Source organism: Hylobates moloch, unplaced genomic scaffold (genome assembly GCF_009828535.3).
Source record: "Hylobates moloch isolate HMO894 unplaced genomic scaffold, HMol_V3 SCAFFOLD_2, whole genome shotgun sequence".
Classification (NCBI taxonomy): Eukaryota; Metazoa; Chordata; class Mammalia; order Primates; family Hylobatidae; genus Hylobates; species Hylobates moloch.
This window is the reverse complement of record NW_026652277.1, coordinates 93,744,611-93,763,909: the sequence shown is the minus strand read 5'-3', so window position 1 is coordinate 93,763,909 and position 19,299 is coordinate 93,744,611. Positions and strand designations below refer to the sequence as shown.

The 19,299-nt window shown below is 37.0% G+C and overlaps 1 protein-coding gene across 1 annotated transcript in view; it reads left to right on the top strand.

Moving 5' to 3' along the window:
- Positions 1 to 19,299, top strand: part of COL19A1 (collagen type XIX alpha 1 chain) — a 337,609-nt gene that overhangs the window by 264,278 nt on the left and 54,032 nt on the right. Inside the window, exons 24-35 of the mRNA XM_032154149.2 lie at positions 653 to 706; positions 1,363 to 1,452; positions 3,104 to 3,148; positions 3,257 to 3,334; positions 6,165 to 6,200; positions 6,312 to 6,365; positions 6,453 to 6,506; positions 7,858 to 7,899; positions 12,577 to 12,681; positions 12,766 to 12,819; positions 13,097 to 13,150; positions 18,365 to 18,418. Coding sequence (XP_032010040.1) covers positions 653 to 706; positions 1,363 to 1,452; positions 3,104 to 3,148; positions 3,257 to 3,334; positions 6,165 to 6,200; positions 6,312 to 6,365; positions 6,453 to 6,506; positions 7,858 to 7,899; positions 12,577 to 12,681; positions 12,766 to 12,819; positions 13,097 to 13,150; positions 18,365 to 18,418 — 720 coding nt within the window. The remainder of the gene's footprint in view (positions 1 to 652; positions 707 to 1,362; positions 1,453 to 3,103; positions 3,149 to 3,256; positions 3,335 to 6,164; positions 6,201 to 6,311; positions 6,366 to 6,452; positions 6,507 to 7,857; positions 7,900 to 12,576; positions 12,682 to 12,765; positions 12,820 to 13,096; positions 13,151 to 18,364; positions 18,419 to 19,299) is intronic.

The window sequence follows — 19,299 nt, the reverse complement described above, 5'->3', positions numbered from 1 at the left end:
GGGAACAGCCCCTTAACCTCACGTTCTGTTCTCCATGCTCACCGCTTGAGCCTCTCCTGTCTATTGGTCGGTGCACATATTCTGCTTGGTACTTTGAATACCCAGTTTATAGAGCAAAGCTTTTTATCACTCCCCTATGCCAAGTAATGGGCCACTGTAGATAAACCTAGTGGACAGATCTTATGAAAAGAGAGATAATCCTGGTGGCACAAGTGGAGCCACAATGCTCAAAAACTGAGATTAAGTGATAGTGGCCAGAGCTATAAAAAGAACAAAATCAAAAGGGAAAGAGCCACTGTTTCTAAAACATAGTAAAAATATATTTTTCTAGTTGCCCTAGAGTCCTTTGGAATCATTATGTGATGCTGCCAACCACCATCCTTCCTCGATGGCAATAATATGGGTGAAACATTCGGTTCAACTCGACTTTAGTTTCTTTCCTATGGCATCCAGGTGGCTTCACTTGAAACAACAAACCACGTAGAATCACTAATATTTTTCCAGGTCTTAAAGGCCAAAATCAATCCAACTCCTTCTATTAATAGGTTGTATGTTAAAATTCTGTTCTCTTGACAGAGATTCACAGATATAGGGAAATGTTATTATAAGAGATGTTCTCATTACTCTTTCCTATTAACCCTGAGTTTTCTAGGGATTGCCAGGAGAACATGGTATCCCAGGAAAACAAGGCATTAAAGGAGAAAAGGTATAGTTTACATTTTCCTCATTTTATATGTTAAGTAGATAGGAGGAAGAGACAGAGGATCATAAGGGAGATGAAAGGACAGCCCAGGGCTTCTGGGATTGTGCAGATTGTGCACATTAACTACAATGTAAATGGCACCCCCTAGAGTTGTGCATTTGGCAGCCCTGGTTCTGGCACAGGAATGCCATGTGACAAAATGAACTGACAGATGAAGATATTAGGAGTCTGAAAGTCAAGCTCAGTTACCAATTCTGGTATAAACCTAAGAAGTCTCTTAATCTTGCAGGATCTGTTTCTTGATATCTACATGGAAACAGTGCATTAACGTTGAACAATTATTGGAGAGTAACTTAAAGAAAACATAAAGATCATCTATAGAAATTTATTAATAGATATGCCCTTTTGTGCATATATATATACACACACGCATGCATATGTTTCATGATACTGCTAACATAACTAACTGCAAAATTTAAATGCACTGAACAGGCATGAATTAGGTACTCAATAAATATTGTTTAGTGAGTTGGTGAGTGAGTGAATGAATGAAGTTTGACTGGCTATGATGACAGCTTAAAACAATGGAAACCACTGCCTCCTCACTTCCCACCATGAACCTGAGCATCAAAGTAAGAATCTTACCTTGTTTTCCACAGGGAGATCCGGGTGGGATCATAGGCCCTCCCGGGCTTCCAGGTCCAAAAGGTGAGGCTGGTCCTCCAGGGAGAAGCCTGCCAGGGGAACCAGTAAGTATTAGCCCTTTTGTTAATATTTTTCTTGCAAGTTCATTAATTACTACTTGTGGGTTCCTAGTTTCAGATCACAAGTATGGGAATAAGTTTAGGTCTGCAGAAAAAAGGAAAAAAGAACTTAAAACAGAACTACCATTTGACCTAGCAATCCCACTACTGGGTTTCTTTTCCCAAAAGAAAATAAATAGTTCTACAACAAAGACGCATGTATTCGTATGTTCATTGCAACTCTATTCATGGTAGCAATGACATGGATTCAACCTACATGCCCAACTACAGTAGCCTGGATAAAGAAAATGTGATACATATAACCATGGAATACTATGCAGCCATAAAAAGGACAAAATCATATCCTTTGCAGCAACATGGATATAGCTAGAGGCCATTATCCTAAGCAAATTAATGCAGGAACATAAAATGAAATACTACATGTCCCCACTTATAAGTGGGAGCTAAACATTGGTTGCACACCAACATAGTAGAGATGGGAGCAAAAGACATGGGGGACTACTGATGGGGGAGAGTTGAAGGGAGGCAAGGTTGAAAAACTGTCAGGCACTATGCTTATTTCCTTGGGTAGTGGGATCATTCATACAATAAACCTGAGCAACATGCAATTTACTCGTGTAATAAACCTGTACCTGTACCCCTGAACCTAAAATAAAAGTCAGGGGGAAAAAGAAATATTCATCTATTCATCTTATTCTTTCTTTTTTTTTTTTTTTTGAGATAGGGTCTTAATCTGTCACCCAGGCTAGAGTGCAGTGGTCCAATTATGGATCACTGCAGCCTCCACCTCCAGGATTCGAGTGATCCTCCCACCCCAGCCTCCTGAGTAGTGGTGACAACAGGCACACACCACCATGCCTGGCTAATTTTTATATTTTTTGTATAGATGGGGTTTCACCATGTTGTCCATGCTGGTCCTGAACTACTGAGCTCAAGCGATCTGCCCATCTCGGCCTCTCAAAGTGCTGGGATTACAGGCATCTTATTCTTTAAATCAGAGATAAAATCTCTTAAAAGTTTGATAAGCAAAGGGCTTTCTTCTGAAGAAAATATACATGCATACAACATTTTGCTTATGATTTTGGAGATTCCTAGGTCCCCTGAATCCTAGGCATGAATTCTGTAGAGATCTATGAATCCCAGTCAGGTACACTGGTTTTAAACCATAAACCTTCCTAGGGCAGTATTGTAAAACAGAAAAACTACCTGAAATTTCCCTTCCAGAGGTTTTGCAGGTATCACCATGGTTTGTCATTTGCAGAAAATGTCTTTGTGACCCAGACTATTCCCACGACATTGAAAACTGGACTGCTGGAAAATCTAAATAACCAATGTTTTTAAAATATGTTTTACATGCCTTTGTTTTTCATCTCCTTTGAACTTTTTATGTATTAAATAATAATAATATTTCTCAATATCAGGTGCCTCATTTTATAAATAAAAATCTTTTATATTTTAAAGCAACTATACAAAATCTGTAACATATTGGAATTTTTACTCCCTGTTCCTTATTCTTTTATAGAAAAAGATTTATTCAAGTAAGATGAAGAGTGATGAAACATATTTTAGTTATAAATTCTAATGTGTTTACAACCTTTCTAGAAGAAGATACGTATTCACATTTTTTTTCTTTTAGGGATTAGATGGAAGTCCTGGAGCACCTGGTCCACGTGGACCAAAGGTATACAAATATTATAGTTAATTTTTAAGGAATTAATAATTAACAAAATATAGCAGAAAAATTTATGTGTCTTGAGCCTTGCACTAACAGAAGCCTTTCATTTCACAGGGTGAAAGAGGACTTCCAGGTGTTCACGGTTCCCCAGGGGACATAGGCCCACCAGGGGTAGGAATTCCTGGTAGAACAGTAAGTGAAATTCATTCGAGTCCTTGTTGATTCCAATATTGTGAAACAAAATCCAGTGTCAAATTTTAACAAGGAGAAAAGAATAGAAAGGTCAGAGGAGGAAATACAAATAAACACTATCCAGAGAGGACTGATGGGCATTGAGGTTGTATCACTTAAGCACAGAGACAGTACCCACTGTTTGTTTATTAACTTACAGATGCTGGTCACACATACACTAAGTTTGGATTAGAAGCAGTCATTTAACCCTTATACCTCTATTCTATATATTAAAAAGCACAAATACATGTTTGTAAGATTTTAAGAATGCCTAATATTAGGTCATTATATATTACAGCTTGTTTTTAATTAAGTTAAAACAAGAAATTAATATTTAAACTGGATGGAGTATGCATAAGTGAAATGACACCAAAAAGGTCTGAGTAACGTCTTCAGAGTGAAGAGACAGTGTTTTCAATGGTAAAAACAAATAATGGGAAGTTTTTAAAGTATTTAAACTATAAAGACAGAGCCTAGAACAGCCCCTATTAATAATGACCACTATATCCACACTTGTAGATCAAATAATAATAAATGTACAATTTTCATTTACTATGAAAAGACATAAAAGGTTTTCGAACAAGAAAAGTGGAAATAAATGGTTATTCTAATGACATTAATTTAGAAAATTGGTCTGTGTGGTGTAATAGAAAAACTAACTTTTTTCCTATTCTGCTGTTAACATTCAACATAAATACAATTCTGACACCAGATATGTGGGGGTTTTTTTTCCCCTACTCATCAATTTCCCAATGGACATCAACTGGATGTTCTATTAGTCAATTCATGTCTGACACTGTCTACCTGGAGTTAAGAGTCAGATCCCACAGGTTAAGGGCTCCGTCCCACAAAACTGACCCCTACTTCAGAGGCCAACTGCATGTCTGGGCCTTCATGACTTCTGTCCAACCAGCTATAAATTGGGAGCTTCCATGACCCCCCACCTCAGGTTCTATAGTTTGCTAGAGTGGTCCACAGAATCAAGTAACGCTTTCTTACATTTACTGGTTTATTATATCAGTAAAGGATATGATAAACGATACAGCTGAACGGTCAGAAGAAGAGATACAAAGAGAGAGGTCTGCAAGGGTCCCTGAGTGTAGGAGCTTTGGTCCCACGGAGTTGGGGTGTGTCACTCTCCTGGCACGTGGGTGTTTTTGCCAGCCTGGAAGCTCTCTAAACCCCATATTTTGGGATTTTATGGAGGCTTCATCATGTCAGCAAGATTGATAATTAACTATATTTCCAGCCCCTCTCCCCTCTTCAGAGAATGCGGGGTGGGCTGAAAGGCCAAGCTTCTAACTGTGGCTTGGTCTTTCTGGTGATCAGCTCCTATCCAGGAGCCCACCAAGAGTCACCTCATTGGAACAAAAGACTCTCCTGTCACCCAAGAAACCCAAGGGATTAGGAGCTCTGTGTCAGGAACCGGGGCCAAAAAACAAGTATTAGAACAGAACTTTATGTTAGCAACCTATTGTTAAGGAATTTACGAGGGTTTGGGGAGCTCTGTGCCAGGAACTGGGGACAGAGACCAAATATTATTTTATCACAATATCACATCCTTATATTGAAGTTATCATGAAAAGTTAAAAGAAAGCATAAGTAGTGAAGGGTTATGTTGTGAATGAGGGCTGTCTGATTTGCCAGGGCAAGAATGTAAAAGACCATTGGAGATGGAAATTAAACCAAGTGAAAACTTGTATCAGAAAATTATTAGAGGCTGGGCCTGGTGGCTCACGCCTGTAATCCCAGCATTTTGGGAGGCCAAGGCAGGTGGATCACTTGAGGTCAGGAGTTTGAGACCAGTCTGGCCAACACAGTGAAACCCCATCTCTGCTAAACATACAAAAATTAGACAAACGTGGTGGCGGGCGCCTGTAATCCCAGCTACTCAAGAGACTGAGGCAGGAGAATTGCTTGAACCCAGGAGGCGGAGGTTGCAATGAGCTGAGATTGCACCACTGCACTTCAGCCTGGGTGACAGAGTGAGACTCTATCTCAAAAAAAAAAAAAAAAGAAAAAAGAAAAGAAAATTATTAGGGAAGTGATGGTGGTTGAGGAAAAAATCACTCAGGGACACAGGATAAATAGAAAGGGAGGAAAAAGTAGCTTTGGCAAGAGCAGTGATATGAATATTTATTTATTTAAATAAGAAAGGAAAAATCAGTGAGCAGTTACTGAAGTTAACTGCTAAGAAACCAGCTCTTGACTCACTTAGGTTGAAAATTCCTCAAACAGAAGTTCTTAGTTACCTAAGAGCGGTACAACTACCATCATTGAGTTCCCTGATAATCTCCCAGCCTCATTTTATTTATCCCAAATTCTAATTTTCTAAAAGTAGAAAAAAATCACTGATTCGTGTTTTGCCTCCTACTCCCATCACTGAACACTGGTTCTGGTGATTTCTTCCAAGAGATAAATGACACAAAGTTGAAAGCAGAAAAGAAAAGAATCCCCGAACCAGTTACCCCTGTGGGTGGTCAGTTTCTGACAGGTGGAATCTGGATGCATTCTTTGTGCCCTCATGAATGTGCAGTGACAGATTATGGTAATGAGATAGATGTCCCAAATCCCTGAGCAAAATCATGTTGATGTTTCCAGCAACAGGTATTGATTAAGTATTCACCTACGACCTGAAAGTCTTGGCCCACTTTGCAGTTTTCCACGTGTGTACGGTGGCAAACCCTTTTGTTCCTCTAAGTAAACTACAATGTTTAGTCTTTTATGTCACTTGGATAATTTATGGACATTCTGGGTGGAATTTTAATAAGAAAATCTCATTTGTACTTAGGGGTCCCAAGGACCACCTGGAGAGCCAGGTATTCAGGTAAGCTACTTAACTAATTTTTTAGCACAGCAAAGCCAGCTTGCTTACTTGGGGGAAATGACTGAAAGAACATCCTCATAAGTAATTGTCTTTATTTCCCTCCTTTTCTAGGGTCCTCGAGGTCTCCCTGGGTTGCCAGGAACTCCAGGGACTCCAGGGAATGATGTAAGGACTTTCTTTATCTACCCTCCCCCATTTTAATCTGCACCTGTGCCACGTGCAAAGATTGAACATGGATACCTCTGTTTTCAGGGAGTTCCAGGGAGAGATGGAAAGCCAGGCCTGCCAGGCCCCCCAGGTGACCCGGTATGTAGACAGACCTTGTCTGATTTATATATCTTAAATGCACCCAGAAGCCAAACAGCCTACCAAGCAAGTTTTGCTGTCCAAACTAATTAGAATGCTCGGTGACTGCTTGGTGATTTTGTTTATCCCCATTATTTTGTTGAGGGAAAAAAAATTCAGGCTGGTTCAGCATTTCTGTGTGTGTGATGAATACTTATTTCCTAAGGGTATAATTCAACTGTACAATTTTGCCCCAGGCTGAGCCTTGGCGTATAATGTCTCGATCCCATTGAAAATTGAGATAAAATATATTGCCACGATTTCTATTTTTTCTAATGCTAGTGGCTAAATGAATTTCATTTTTCTAAATGATATTTTGCAGATAAGTTGCCTACAATATGTTATAGATCCATTGATTCTGTAGTTTTAAAATGTTGTGATGATTAAATTATGAAAACTGGCTTGAGTAGGCTCTTAGAAAAAGGGTTTAGGCACAAATGTGTGTTTCAAAGTTTTATTTTAGGTTAAACCTTGCTTTGAGCAACAGTGAAACCCCTTTAAATAGCCTCAGACTCGGCAGTTATAATTTGAGAGGCCATATGGTACATGACATTGTATTGAGTCTTGTATAATAAAATCCAAATCTGGCTTCTCAGTTCTAAGCCTCACAAATCCTTTGTACCTCTCACAGTGTTTGAGCCTTATGTGCCTTTGTAAGCTATGCGTGGAGGCATATTTTGGCATTACTTTAACACCACTCTTGAGTGAATCACTTGCGCATTTTTCTGGGAATCTTGCAAAAACGTTACTTGGGTTTACATAGTGTCTCTCTGAAAGGACATCTTAAGACATGTGGCCAAAATGTGGCCCAAGTTCCTTCAGTGTTTGTCTTGCCTATCACTTAAGCCAACTGTAGGTTCTTTTGAACTTCCATGAGAAATAACTTTAAGGCAAACTTATCTGGTACTTTACATATTTCTCAACAGCCTGATAATGTGTTCGCCAGAGGAATGATTTCCTTTTAATAAATAATTTATCTTTATGTACTGTTTAAAACCAATAATATACCAGGGATGGCATAAAGGTTGCCATGAAACTATAAAATAGGGATGCACAGTCAAAACTATGACATGTGTGTTTGCACATTCAAGAGAGAAGAATAGTGAACATTTTTCAAAATTTGTTCTGAATTCTATCAGTGCCATGTGCACATTTCTCGATACAAAACATAATGTTAAGCCAGTGATTCTAAAGTGAGACACCAGAAGCTTCATGGCATTTTGAGGAAAAATGTCTACATTATACTATATGTTTATATTGTATTGTGTTCATATATAAATACATATATTTGGTTTTATCTTCTTAACCACAGATTGCACTTCCTCTCTTGGGAGACATCGGTGCTTTGCTCAAGGTACTCTATTGCTATGTAAGAAACTATATGTTAATTTCTAGGAAAAATCAGAAAGAAAAATATTTAGCAGAAATTGAGTCAATTACTTAGCTGGAACTACAATTCGATTTTTAAATGGCAGGACATCTTTAAGATAGGAAAATAAACATGTATTTTATATATCTTGTGCCATTTATCCTAATTCTTTCGCTGTCTTCTTCTTCTTTACCAGCCTCTCATTTTGGGTGGGGCAGGGGTGGAGGGTAGTGGGTAGAATAGTTATGAATTGGCTACAGGGAAGGAATTATGTCATTTGCACCCTGGAGTAGATTATTCTCTCCTCTGGAGGAACATCTTTCTCTTAATGGGTGTTGACTCACCCTGGCTCACTACTGTGAAACCTAATCCTTCTCACTATATCTGGCCTGGTCATTCCCAAGATGAAAATCAGTGCTGCTCTATAAATAGCCACTTACAAGGCTGAATTTTGATGTCATGGGATTTTACAAAATTCCACAGTCAGCAAGTGCCCTAATACCTGTTACTCTGTTCAATAAAAATCACCTCTACCTATTATCATCTCAGGGAATTAGTCTTGCTACCTCTTCTTTTTTTTATCTCTCTAACACTTCCCCGTATTTTATCAGTAAAACAGGTAGGGGGGGATGATAATGCCACATATGTAAGGGTATGTATTTGCATGTTTCTGCCTGGTATGCTAAGATTGAGTGAGGCCACATGAAAATCAGGCCCTTGACTTCATACTCAAACACAGTGTGTTGTATCTGTCTTTGTATGAATGGACGTTGTGTATGTGTACACACACGCACGCACACACACACAGACTATAGTTATATATATACATAATTTAGTTTGTATTTCTGGCATTTAGCCCAGTGATTTACACAATTATTTGCACAATAGTAAGCAGGCAGAAATATTTGTTTAATTTAATTCAAAAGACTCGAGTTCTAGCATATACATTTGTAAGGTAGAGTTTTGAGAATAGATATATAAACATAAGTGTAAATATTAATATAAATATAAAAATATATTAAAGAAGTTTCTAAGACCTTCAAAAGCCAGCAGTTTTTATAAGCCCGAGAAGAATATTTGTGGGGATTTCAGGAAAATCTTATATTTATTGAGTTAAAATTACATGCCAGTCAATATACCACTTTACTTATATCATCTTATTTAATTTCCGTAATAATCTTATGAGTTCAGGCTGTTGCAGCATTCCCACTCTATAGATGAGATACCTGAAGTTCTCAGCAGTTAAGTAACTTTTTCAGAGCCATACGGCAAGTAAATGTAACATTAACACAGGAACATAGGTCCTCAGACATTAAGTCCTAGATTCTTTATAAGACAGTGGTGCTGGAAATAGCAGGATTGCCGGAGTTATATCATTTCAGAATACTTAGGGTTCTTTAAGGATGAGAAACTTGTATGCTTTAGTAGAAATGAATATACTGGCAGAATATGGGATCTCACAGAACAGATAAAAGGACCATGAATAGGCTCTGACGGGAAGTGGAATCAGGGCTCTCAGAAGTGGAACTAATTGACAATCTCGCCCGGGAATCATCCCTCTAATGAATGTGCTCTGCCGTTGCTCCAGTCCCTACATCATTTCACTAAGGCTCTGAGTCCATAACGAGCAGGACATCCTGACTGATAGTCTCCACAAACTGTATACAATAGAAGAAAGGGGAGGTATGTAGTTTCCCGAACAAAATCCAAATACAGGAATTTAGACTGTGGGTTGGATCTGTCAGGCCAAGGTAATAACATCATGTTAAATCCTGATCTTGTTATCCTATATGTTAACACTATCTCTCTCTGCCTTGAGTCTTTAGCCAATTTAATCATCCTGCTTTCTGTTTGCAAAAATATCTTTGATTAAAGTGTTAAAAAGAACTGGCATAATTACAGGCACCTTCAAAGGCCTTCTTCTAGATTAATCAGTGTATCAATCCCTCTTTGAATGACTTTATGTATTGGTTAATAATTGATGCATCTTTATTCTTTCCATGAGAAAATCTTAAGACATTTTTCCAAGAATGTTAACAAAACTCAGTTATTTAAATTTGCCATTCTGGTAACCCTAACCCAAAGAAAATGAAGTCAGTTTCAAATGACTCTTAAAAATTATATTTATCATAATGATTATTTTTTAATGTTTTACTAAAATAGGCTATTGAATAATCTATTCTAACATGTTGCTCCATATTGATATGCCAAGGTTTTGCTCCATATTGAGATGCCATGTTTGTGTCTGCAGATCATTATCTTTTTCATACTTTTTGAAATCCTTTTGTTTTTCTTAAGTTCTCAAGTGTCTCTTTATCTTTATAGTTTTTCAGGTGTCAGTAATAGTTCTATAAATATATATATTTAACTCCCCTGCCAACACATTATCCCTGTGAAATAATCCAGGTGGTAAAATTCATCTGGGAAACATTGCATATAACCCTAGTTCCCTTTTATATATTCAGACTCTAAGAAAGACCACCATGAAGAGAGCTGTTTAACCCAGCATTTTTTTATATACTTTAAGTTCTGGGGTACATGTGCAGAACGTGCAGGTTTGTTACATAGGTATACATGTGCCATGGTGGTTTGCTGCACCCATCAACCCATCATCTACATTAGGTATTTCTCCTAATGCTATCCCTCCCCTACCCCTCCAACCCCTGACAGGCCCCAGTGTGTGATGTTCCCCTCCCTGTGTCCATGTGTTCTCATTGTTCAATTCTCACTTATGAGTGAGAACATATGGTGTTTGGTTTTCTGTTCTGGTGTTAGTTTGCTGAGAATTATGGTTTCCAGCTTCATCCATGTCCCTGCAAAGGGCATGAGCTCATCCTTTTTTATGGCTGCATAGTTTTCCATGGTGTATATGTGCCACATTTTCTTTATCCAGTCTGTCATTGATGGGCTTTTGGGTTGGTTCCAAGTCTTTGCTATTGTGAACAGTGCTGCAGTAAACATACATGTGCATGCATCTTTATAGTAGAATGATTTATAATCCTTTGGGTATATACTGAGTAATGGGATTGCTGTAACCCAGCATTTTTTAGATGATTTGCCTCATGTATTCATCAGGGTTCTCTAGAGGGACAGAACTAATAATATATATGTATATATGAAAAGGAGCTTATTAAGGAGAATTGACTCATGCGATTACAAGGTAAAGTCTGACAATAGGCTGTCTGCAAGTCGAAGAGCAAGGAAGCCAGTAGTGGATCAGCCCAAGTCTCAAAACCTCAAAAGTAGGGAAGCTGACAGTGCAGCCTTCAGTCTGTGGCCAAAGGCCTGAGAGCCCCTGGCAAACCACTAGTGTAAGTCTGAGAGTCCAAAGCTGAAGAATTTGGAGTCTTATGTTTGAGGGCAGGAAGCATCCAGCACAGGAGAAAGATGAAAGCCAGAAGACTCAGCAAGTCAACCCCTTCCACCTTCTGCCTGCTTTATTCTAGCCTCACTGGCACCCGATTAGATTGCGCTCACCCACATTGAGGGTGGGTCTGCCTCTCCCAGTCCACCAACTCAAATGTTAATCTCCTTTGGCAACACTCTCACAGACACACCTGGGAACAATACTTTGCATCCTTCAATCCGATCAAGTTGACACTCAGTATTAACCATCACACCTTGTAAGCTTTTCAGTATCATGCAAAATTAGTGTTCCAAGGAGCCCATGTTTGAAAATCAGATTGACAGTGCTATTCATTAGGTCAAAAATATTGAATTTGAATAGCCATGGGCTTTCTTGCCAGCTTCTTATCAATAAGAAGCTTCACTTCGTTTTCATGTTTAAAGATTCTTCCCTTTAGGGAAAAGGATGGAAGAATGGAAACTTAAGTTGTCCTACCTTCTGTCAACTGTTAAACTGTCTCCCCCACTCAGTGGCCCTTATTCTGTGCCTTTCTTGGTCATATTCTTATTCCAACAATTTATTTAAAAATAAGCCTATATAGAGCTTTTCACACACACTTTCTTTAGCTGTGTGATGAGAGTTATGTTTATCTTATGAGCTCAGACACTTGAAGTCAAGCCTTCCCAGATCAGCTAAAGGTTGCAGAGAAGGCAATGGAAAGGTAATTTCACTTAGATTTCCTATTGTCACTTGGATTTGACCTAGGAGTCAAGTTTATGTCAGTCAAGTAATTATTTCTCTCGAGTGCCTCCACTGACAAAATGTTAGTATGTAGTTGGAGAACTAATTTTGCTCCCAAAAGAACAAATCCTTTCTTCACAATTTTTTCTGTTGTTTTTAAAATGATTTATGCTATAGGTTGTTTGAATTCTGTAATCTTGCTGGGTTTTCTAAACTTTGTTACCCCTCCCTTTTAAAACATTCTGCTAAACAATTGAGCCTCAGTTTTTGTTCCTGACTTATGTGTCTTTTCCTTATTTATTTGGAATTTTGTATTTAAGTGTCATTGGAGACCTGTTTTAAAAATAAAAGTTCATCAATATCATAAACAGATATCACTGATGAGCTTTGTAAATAGTTTTTACCTCACAAAAATTAATGTTTTTAAATTGGATAAATCAAGTGTCTGAAAGCAGAATGACCTATCTATATCACTCGTCTCCAGAGGTTCCAAAAAGACTTCACATCACATGAAACCTCACCTTTATAGATGGCTTTTATGACTCTCTCAGTAACCTTATCTTTACACTCATTAGAATTTCTGTGACAACTGCCAAGGCAGTGTCCCAGGGCTGAAAAGCAACAAAGGAGAAGAAGGAGGCGCTGGTGAGCCTGGAAAGTATGATTCCATGGCCCGGAAGGTGAGAAGCCTGGCTGAATGTTTACGATCCCTGTGGGTTACATGTATTGCATTCTCTCAGTTCTGTTCTTCCTCTGTCCTCTAGGGTGATACAGGGCCACGGGGTCCTCCAGGAATCCCAGGAAGAGAGGGACCAAAGGTAAGAAATTCTCTCCTCCACTTTCCCCTGTAGGACCCTCAATTTAGTATGAAAAAAAGAACCCGATTTGAAAATAGACAACTTTTAAAATACATATATATGGAGAGAGAGAGAGAGAGACAACGTTATGTAAAAGCCACTTGCAAATGTTGCTATTTATTTGTTCCCTGACCCTGTCCAAATTACATGCCCCAAGTGTTCTTAGAAGAGATTTTTTTCATTTCCAAAAGATAAGAAAAATGATTGCATGTGCTAGTTGAATGTATTGTCTTTTTAGGGAAGCAAAGGAGAGCGGGGCTACCCTGGGATACCTGGGGAGAAAGGCGATGAGGTAACAGATTCTTTTCTGATTATATAGTCCTAATATTGATTCTCTTTACGTGGCTCAACAGAGTAAAAATGTTAATTTTTCTATAGCTCAGATCTGATGCTATAACCAATAAAAACAAAGACCACTTAGAGCTTTTAAAATGTTGACACATTTTTAAATAACATGTTTATGTTTATTATCAATGGTCCAGTTTTAGAGACAAGGAAATTAAGGCACAAAGTTAATATGCCAGTTATAATTTTTCTGTTTTTATTTAACAGATAATAATTCCAGTTCTCTCAAAATAAAAGTAAGGGAAAGGGGGAAAGGCAAATTTACTCAAAAGGCTCCCAGGATAGCTAAGAGATTTAAAGGAATAATAGTTGGACGACCAGCCTAGCAGTAAGGGCAGCTTGAGAACCCAGCAGAGCTTCCCTGGGTACCACTAAACTCTGATTAAACTTCAGCAACCTTGGATTGTCTGTGTCTTTGCTCAGCTTTCAAATTCTTCGGAGAAAAAAAACTGTCAGAAGAATCTTCTTGTTGTAGTTTACATCAGCTGCTCACCCGTTGGACTAAGGTTCCAAGTCCAATGTGCTTTTGAGATAGTGGTATAATTTTCTGACTCTAAGGCATGGTGATGCTCAGGACATCATTTTTTTCCTACATAATTCACATTAACTCTTAGAAAAACCAATTAGAATGATGAATTGCTGTTAGTTTAAACAGTTTTGATACTAATAATTCTTAATGAAAGTAAGTAAGCCATCTGGCATATATTAACCTTGATGTTATTGTGGAAAATCATAACTATATAAAGAAAATCTATTTTTCTAGGTGGAGTTATATTTTACATTACCAGTAATCATCATGTACTATTGTTTCTAATTCATATTGCTTCTAATCTAGAAAACTTTGTGATTTGACTTTTTCCCAAGTTAAAAATTGAATACCAAATATATTCAATATTTATTTTCATCCATAAATAAAACATTATCTTCAAAATAAGTTATTGTGCTTTTGCTTCCTCATGTTCCACAGAAGGTTTTACTAAAGTACAAGCACGATAACTGATTTTCATGGTCCAACAGCTTTGAACTACCTCCACCCAAAAGGCAGGCTCTAGAGGGAATTGAGAAGGTAATAACAAAAAGATCAGGAAATAATTGGAATTCAGGTTTTGTATAAGTAACTCTAAGTTAAAGTCACTAGAAGTTAATTTTCATTGATTCTGCAGGGCACTTTTCTCTCTTGGTGAACTGAAATCCATTGTTAATATTCCTCCACACTTTAGTGGGCTTTTTCTTCGGTACCCCTTATAAATTCTTTAACACAGTTCACAAAATTGTGCACAATTCTCATTACATGGGGAGTTTCAGCAAGTCCAGGAGATTCTTTTCCATTGTTTCTGCACACCATGTGAATAATATGAATGTTTCTGCACACCATGTGAATAATATGAATAAATCTGAAGTAAACTACTGACTCCTTTAGGCCTTGTAGGGGGAATAAGGTGGTGCAGCTTCTTCTCTAGCAGATGGGAGATAGTGAATATAATCTTGTCTTCTACTTGGTCTCAGATATTATTTGAAATTACAATTTGTTGATTTGTCAAAGTGAATAAAACTTTGACCAAAAACATGTGCATTTCCAACTGGCCAATGAACTATACCATTTCAACATACAGTATGGACTTAAGATCTAATCTTACAAAATCTCAAATGTCTATTCTACTTTAAGTGGAAAAGATATGGAGGGACACCCCATCTCTTTGAGACTTCTAATTATTATGTCTTTCATCTGTTTGGAAAATGAGAGAAAGGAGTTGCCTGCTTGTTTATTACTCTTAGAAAAGCAACATTTTCTTCCACATTTTTCACAGACGTTGTTGCACAGCTCAAGGTAGCAACTTGGAGATGCTAATAGAACACATGCTAACCTTTGATGGAGTGATTTCTTGCTTGAAATGCAGGTCTTCCTATAATATTTTGGGATAATAATTGATAAATTAGAAATGAAAAATATCATCAGCCAGATATTATAGCAACAGAAAATCTTCTTGGTAGCAACTGAGCTAGGATTTGCAAAATGAAATATCAGAGCAGGGTAAGAACATAGCTCCAATGGTCTCCGAATATCTCTGCAATAAATTTTAATTTGTATTTTAGTTTGGCACTGTATGTTAAATTGACTGTCTTACTCTTTAATATGTATTTGTCTTCTTTAATGACCATCTTGTCTTCTAAAATTATCTTATTGCCCTTTATGCATCCATAGTAACTTTTACTTTTACTACAGAATTTCAGCTTTTTCAGAGAAAGGCTGCTGAGAATGATTTTTTATTTATGGACTGAGGTTTATTTTAAAGTTTAATGTGGTCATCAAAGGTTAATGAATCCCAAGTTTATAAATTAGACTATCTAAAAACTCACTCAACATCTCTGGACTGATTCAGTGTTGAGACTAAAAGTAGCAAAAAAAAAAAAAGGAATACATATATACATATATTTTATGCATGTACATATAGAAAGAATTTTATGGAAATATGGGTATTTTGAGGTAAAGAAATTTATGGTATAACATTTATAATCTCCAGTCATTTAGAGGTGCCATTATCAATGGAAATGTTTTTTACCTTGCATGTGTAACCTGTATACAAGTTAATGTTAGGGGAATAAAAAGAACGAGTACCACATACTGATATGTAGAGCCTGCACATGTACACATGCCCATGTATACACACATGCACACACATACACAAACACACACACACACACAGCACTGCCAATGAGATTGATAAAATTGAAGAAAAATATGTCAACGTTCTTTAACACCAATACACACAAGATTTGGCCCAAGACTTATTAGGAATTCTAGCATGTTCAAGTAGAATTTTTAAGCGCTTCTTCATATCATATCACATGAATAGACCTGAAGTAACACATGACGCCATTTGGCACTGAATGGACAAACCTGGAAGAACTTGGTCCTTGATCCCAATGATGCAAAGAAACTTGATCCAGCTCACAGTCCTGTAGAATGCTCATAATCAGTATGCAGTAATATTTCCATGGCCACATCATCTAATATTTATAAAGTATATGAAATGCATGTATCATAATAATAAAAGGTAAAGGAATTGTAGTATGACAAAGAATGGTATGGCAATACAAAAAGAATATTTTACTCAGTAAAGGAGACTAAATCCTGAAAGAGTGGAATCATTCAATCTAGAACTTGATGTATCACATGGTTATCTGAAATAACAAAAGGGTATTTTAAGATCGTTTTTTCTCATTGTAGAAGTGATCTCAGTCCACTATTGAAAATTGAGAAAATACAAAAAAGCACTAAAAGATAACATTTCTCCCTATTCCCACTACCCAGGAGGGACTTCTGGTAATAGTAATGTCATGGTCCACAACTGTGTTAGTGCATTTTCACACTGCTGTAAAGAACTTTCCTGAGACTGGGTAATTTATAAAGGAAAGAGGTTTAATTGACCCACAGTTCCACATGGCTCGGGAGGCCTCAGGAAACTTACAATCATGACAGAAAGTGAAGAGGAGGCAAGCACCTTCATGAGGCAGCAGGAGAGAGAGCAAAGGAGGAACTTCCAAACACTTATAAAACCATCAGATCTTCTGAGAACTTACTCACTATCATCAGAACAGCATGCGGAAAACCACCCCCATGATCCAATCACCTCCCTCCCTCTACATGTGGGGATTACAGTTTGAGTTGAGATTTGGGTAGAGATGCAGAGCCAAATCATAACAACAACACCTCATCTATAAATTCCAAAACCAAAGCCTCTGAAAACCCTGGAAATGTTCCCCAAGTTTGGCTTTGTTTCCCAAGCAAATTCATTTGGCAGCCAAATCTGGCCTAACTCACACGGAGCTTGTCTTTTCCACTCTGTCAGAATATCATGTTTTGTCACAGAAATATTTGTGTGTTTATTAGAGGGCACTGATTCAGGCGCCACTGCAGTGTTACATAATATTCAGTGTGTATATCATGTTACCTGTGAAATGAAGTGATAATCCAGAATTCTAAAACACATCTAACACTAAAGATTCTGATAAAACTTTTATCTATTTGTCTTGATAAAATAATAAAAGCCTGTATGTATCATTCCCATCTTTTAGGAAGTACATTTAAAATTGTTCAAAAATTTAGACCCTGTGCTATATAAGATTTGTGACTTTTATTTTTGCATGTTTTCTAACTTTTTTGAAACATGATTTTAATAATTGCAAAATATTTCATATTATAAATTGTGTGTAATTTATTTAACAATATTCTGTTGTTGGCAAATGTATCAAAGTAACAAAACTAATTACATAAGTTAGCTAATCTTGCCATTTCTTCCTTGATATATAAATGTATCAGCATCTTAAATCCTATCTGGTATAATTAGTGCTATTCTACAAATCTAAGGAGGGAAGGGAGAGGAAATCTATTCATTGTTATGCTTAAGCCATTAAAGGGTTCCAAATTTAAATTCACCAATGAGCCAAATTTCTTCTTATAATAAACTGATGAGCTAAAATAAATATTATATCATAAAACATATTCCATTTTTCCCTAGCTGAATGGAGCTTAAGTGTAATCATCTATTTCTTCAATGGCATTCTGCCAATCTAAAATTTGTATTTCCATGTTTTACCAGTACGAGATTCTTAGATACTACTGCTGATGGAATGGCTCTATAAAATAAGAAATGCTCTATGAATCACCAGATTAAATTATGTTTGCTTCAGATTCCATGTCATGGCATTTTAGCTGACCCTTCTTACTCTTTAAAACTGAGTATTTGCACATATTCTTACTTATAAGTGAGGGCTAAGCTATGAGTACGCAAAAGCATACAGAGTGATATAATGGACGTTGGAGGCCCAGAAGTGAGGAGTATAGGTGAGGAGTGAAGGATGAAAAACTACCTACTGGGGATAGTGTACACTACTTGGGTGATGGGTGCACTAAAATCGCAGACTTCACCATTATACAATTTATCCACATAACTGAAAATCACTTGCACCCCTAAAGAAAAAGTTTTATTTTTGAAATTAAAAAATTAGAATTAAAAAAGTATATTTGTATATGACAAACATTATATTTCTCAGTTAGCTAAATAAGTGTTTAATGTTCAATGGTCAAAATATTTGATTAACTAAAATGCCTTCTTCCCAATGATATAACAGATTTTATGGTAGGAACTATCTTTTCCAGGGTCTTCAAGGAATTCCAGGCATTCCAGGTGCTCCCGGCCCGACTGGACCCCCTGTAAGTATTTGTTAAAATGATTGCACTCACAGCTTATATCTGCTGGTATGATGCAAGGTGCATTAATTTTCTTCATTGCCTTTTGTTCTCTGTGCCTCTATGTAGATTGCCCAGATATTGCCTGGAAAAGTAGCCTCATCTAAGCTCTCAGATTTTCATTTAGTATTACTTAAGTCTGCTCAGTGTCCTGGGGACTTGCATCAGAATTCCACCAGACCAGAAAGCAGTCTGCGATTAAGCTAGTCTGTTTGAAATAGAAATTGCATATAAATGAGCATTCTATTTTTTATTTATAATTTTTTGGCACTAACCTTTAGAAGAGATAGTCAAATGGCACCACAAACTGAGAATTTATTTTCTAAAGGAAAAAAAAAAAGTGGGCTAAGGATTATCGGATTTCATTTATTTTTATTCCTATGTATAAATTAAAATACCTCTATTTTAGTCAAGGCTTTCACTGCCCCTCAAACACACCATCAAAGCCTTTCGTGTCTTTCACTGTCTTGTTTTCCTAGAACAGAATCTCTTTTCCTTTATACTTGCCAAACCCAATCTCTCATTCAAACAGAGTTTAATTCTAGAGTTGCCAGATAAAATACAGTGCATGCAGTTAAATTTGAATTTCAGATAAACAAATAATTGTTTAGTATAAGTTCATCCCAAATATTGTGTTTTTATTTGCTAAATCTGGCAATCCAGCACATGCTACAACTTTTCCACCTCATCCTTTCTTAGAGTTCCTATGCCAATAGAGTCTTTATCACACCAGTAGGAATGTAATTATATATTTTTAATGTTTTGAAATAAGGATTTTCCATAATTAAAGTTGTGTCATTTATGCTTTCGCCACAGTTATATAGAACAAACCTGGCTTTAAATTG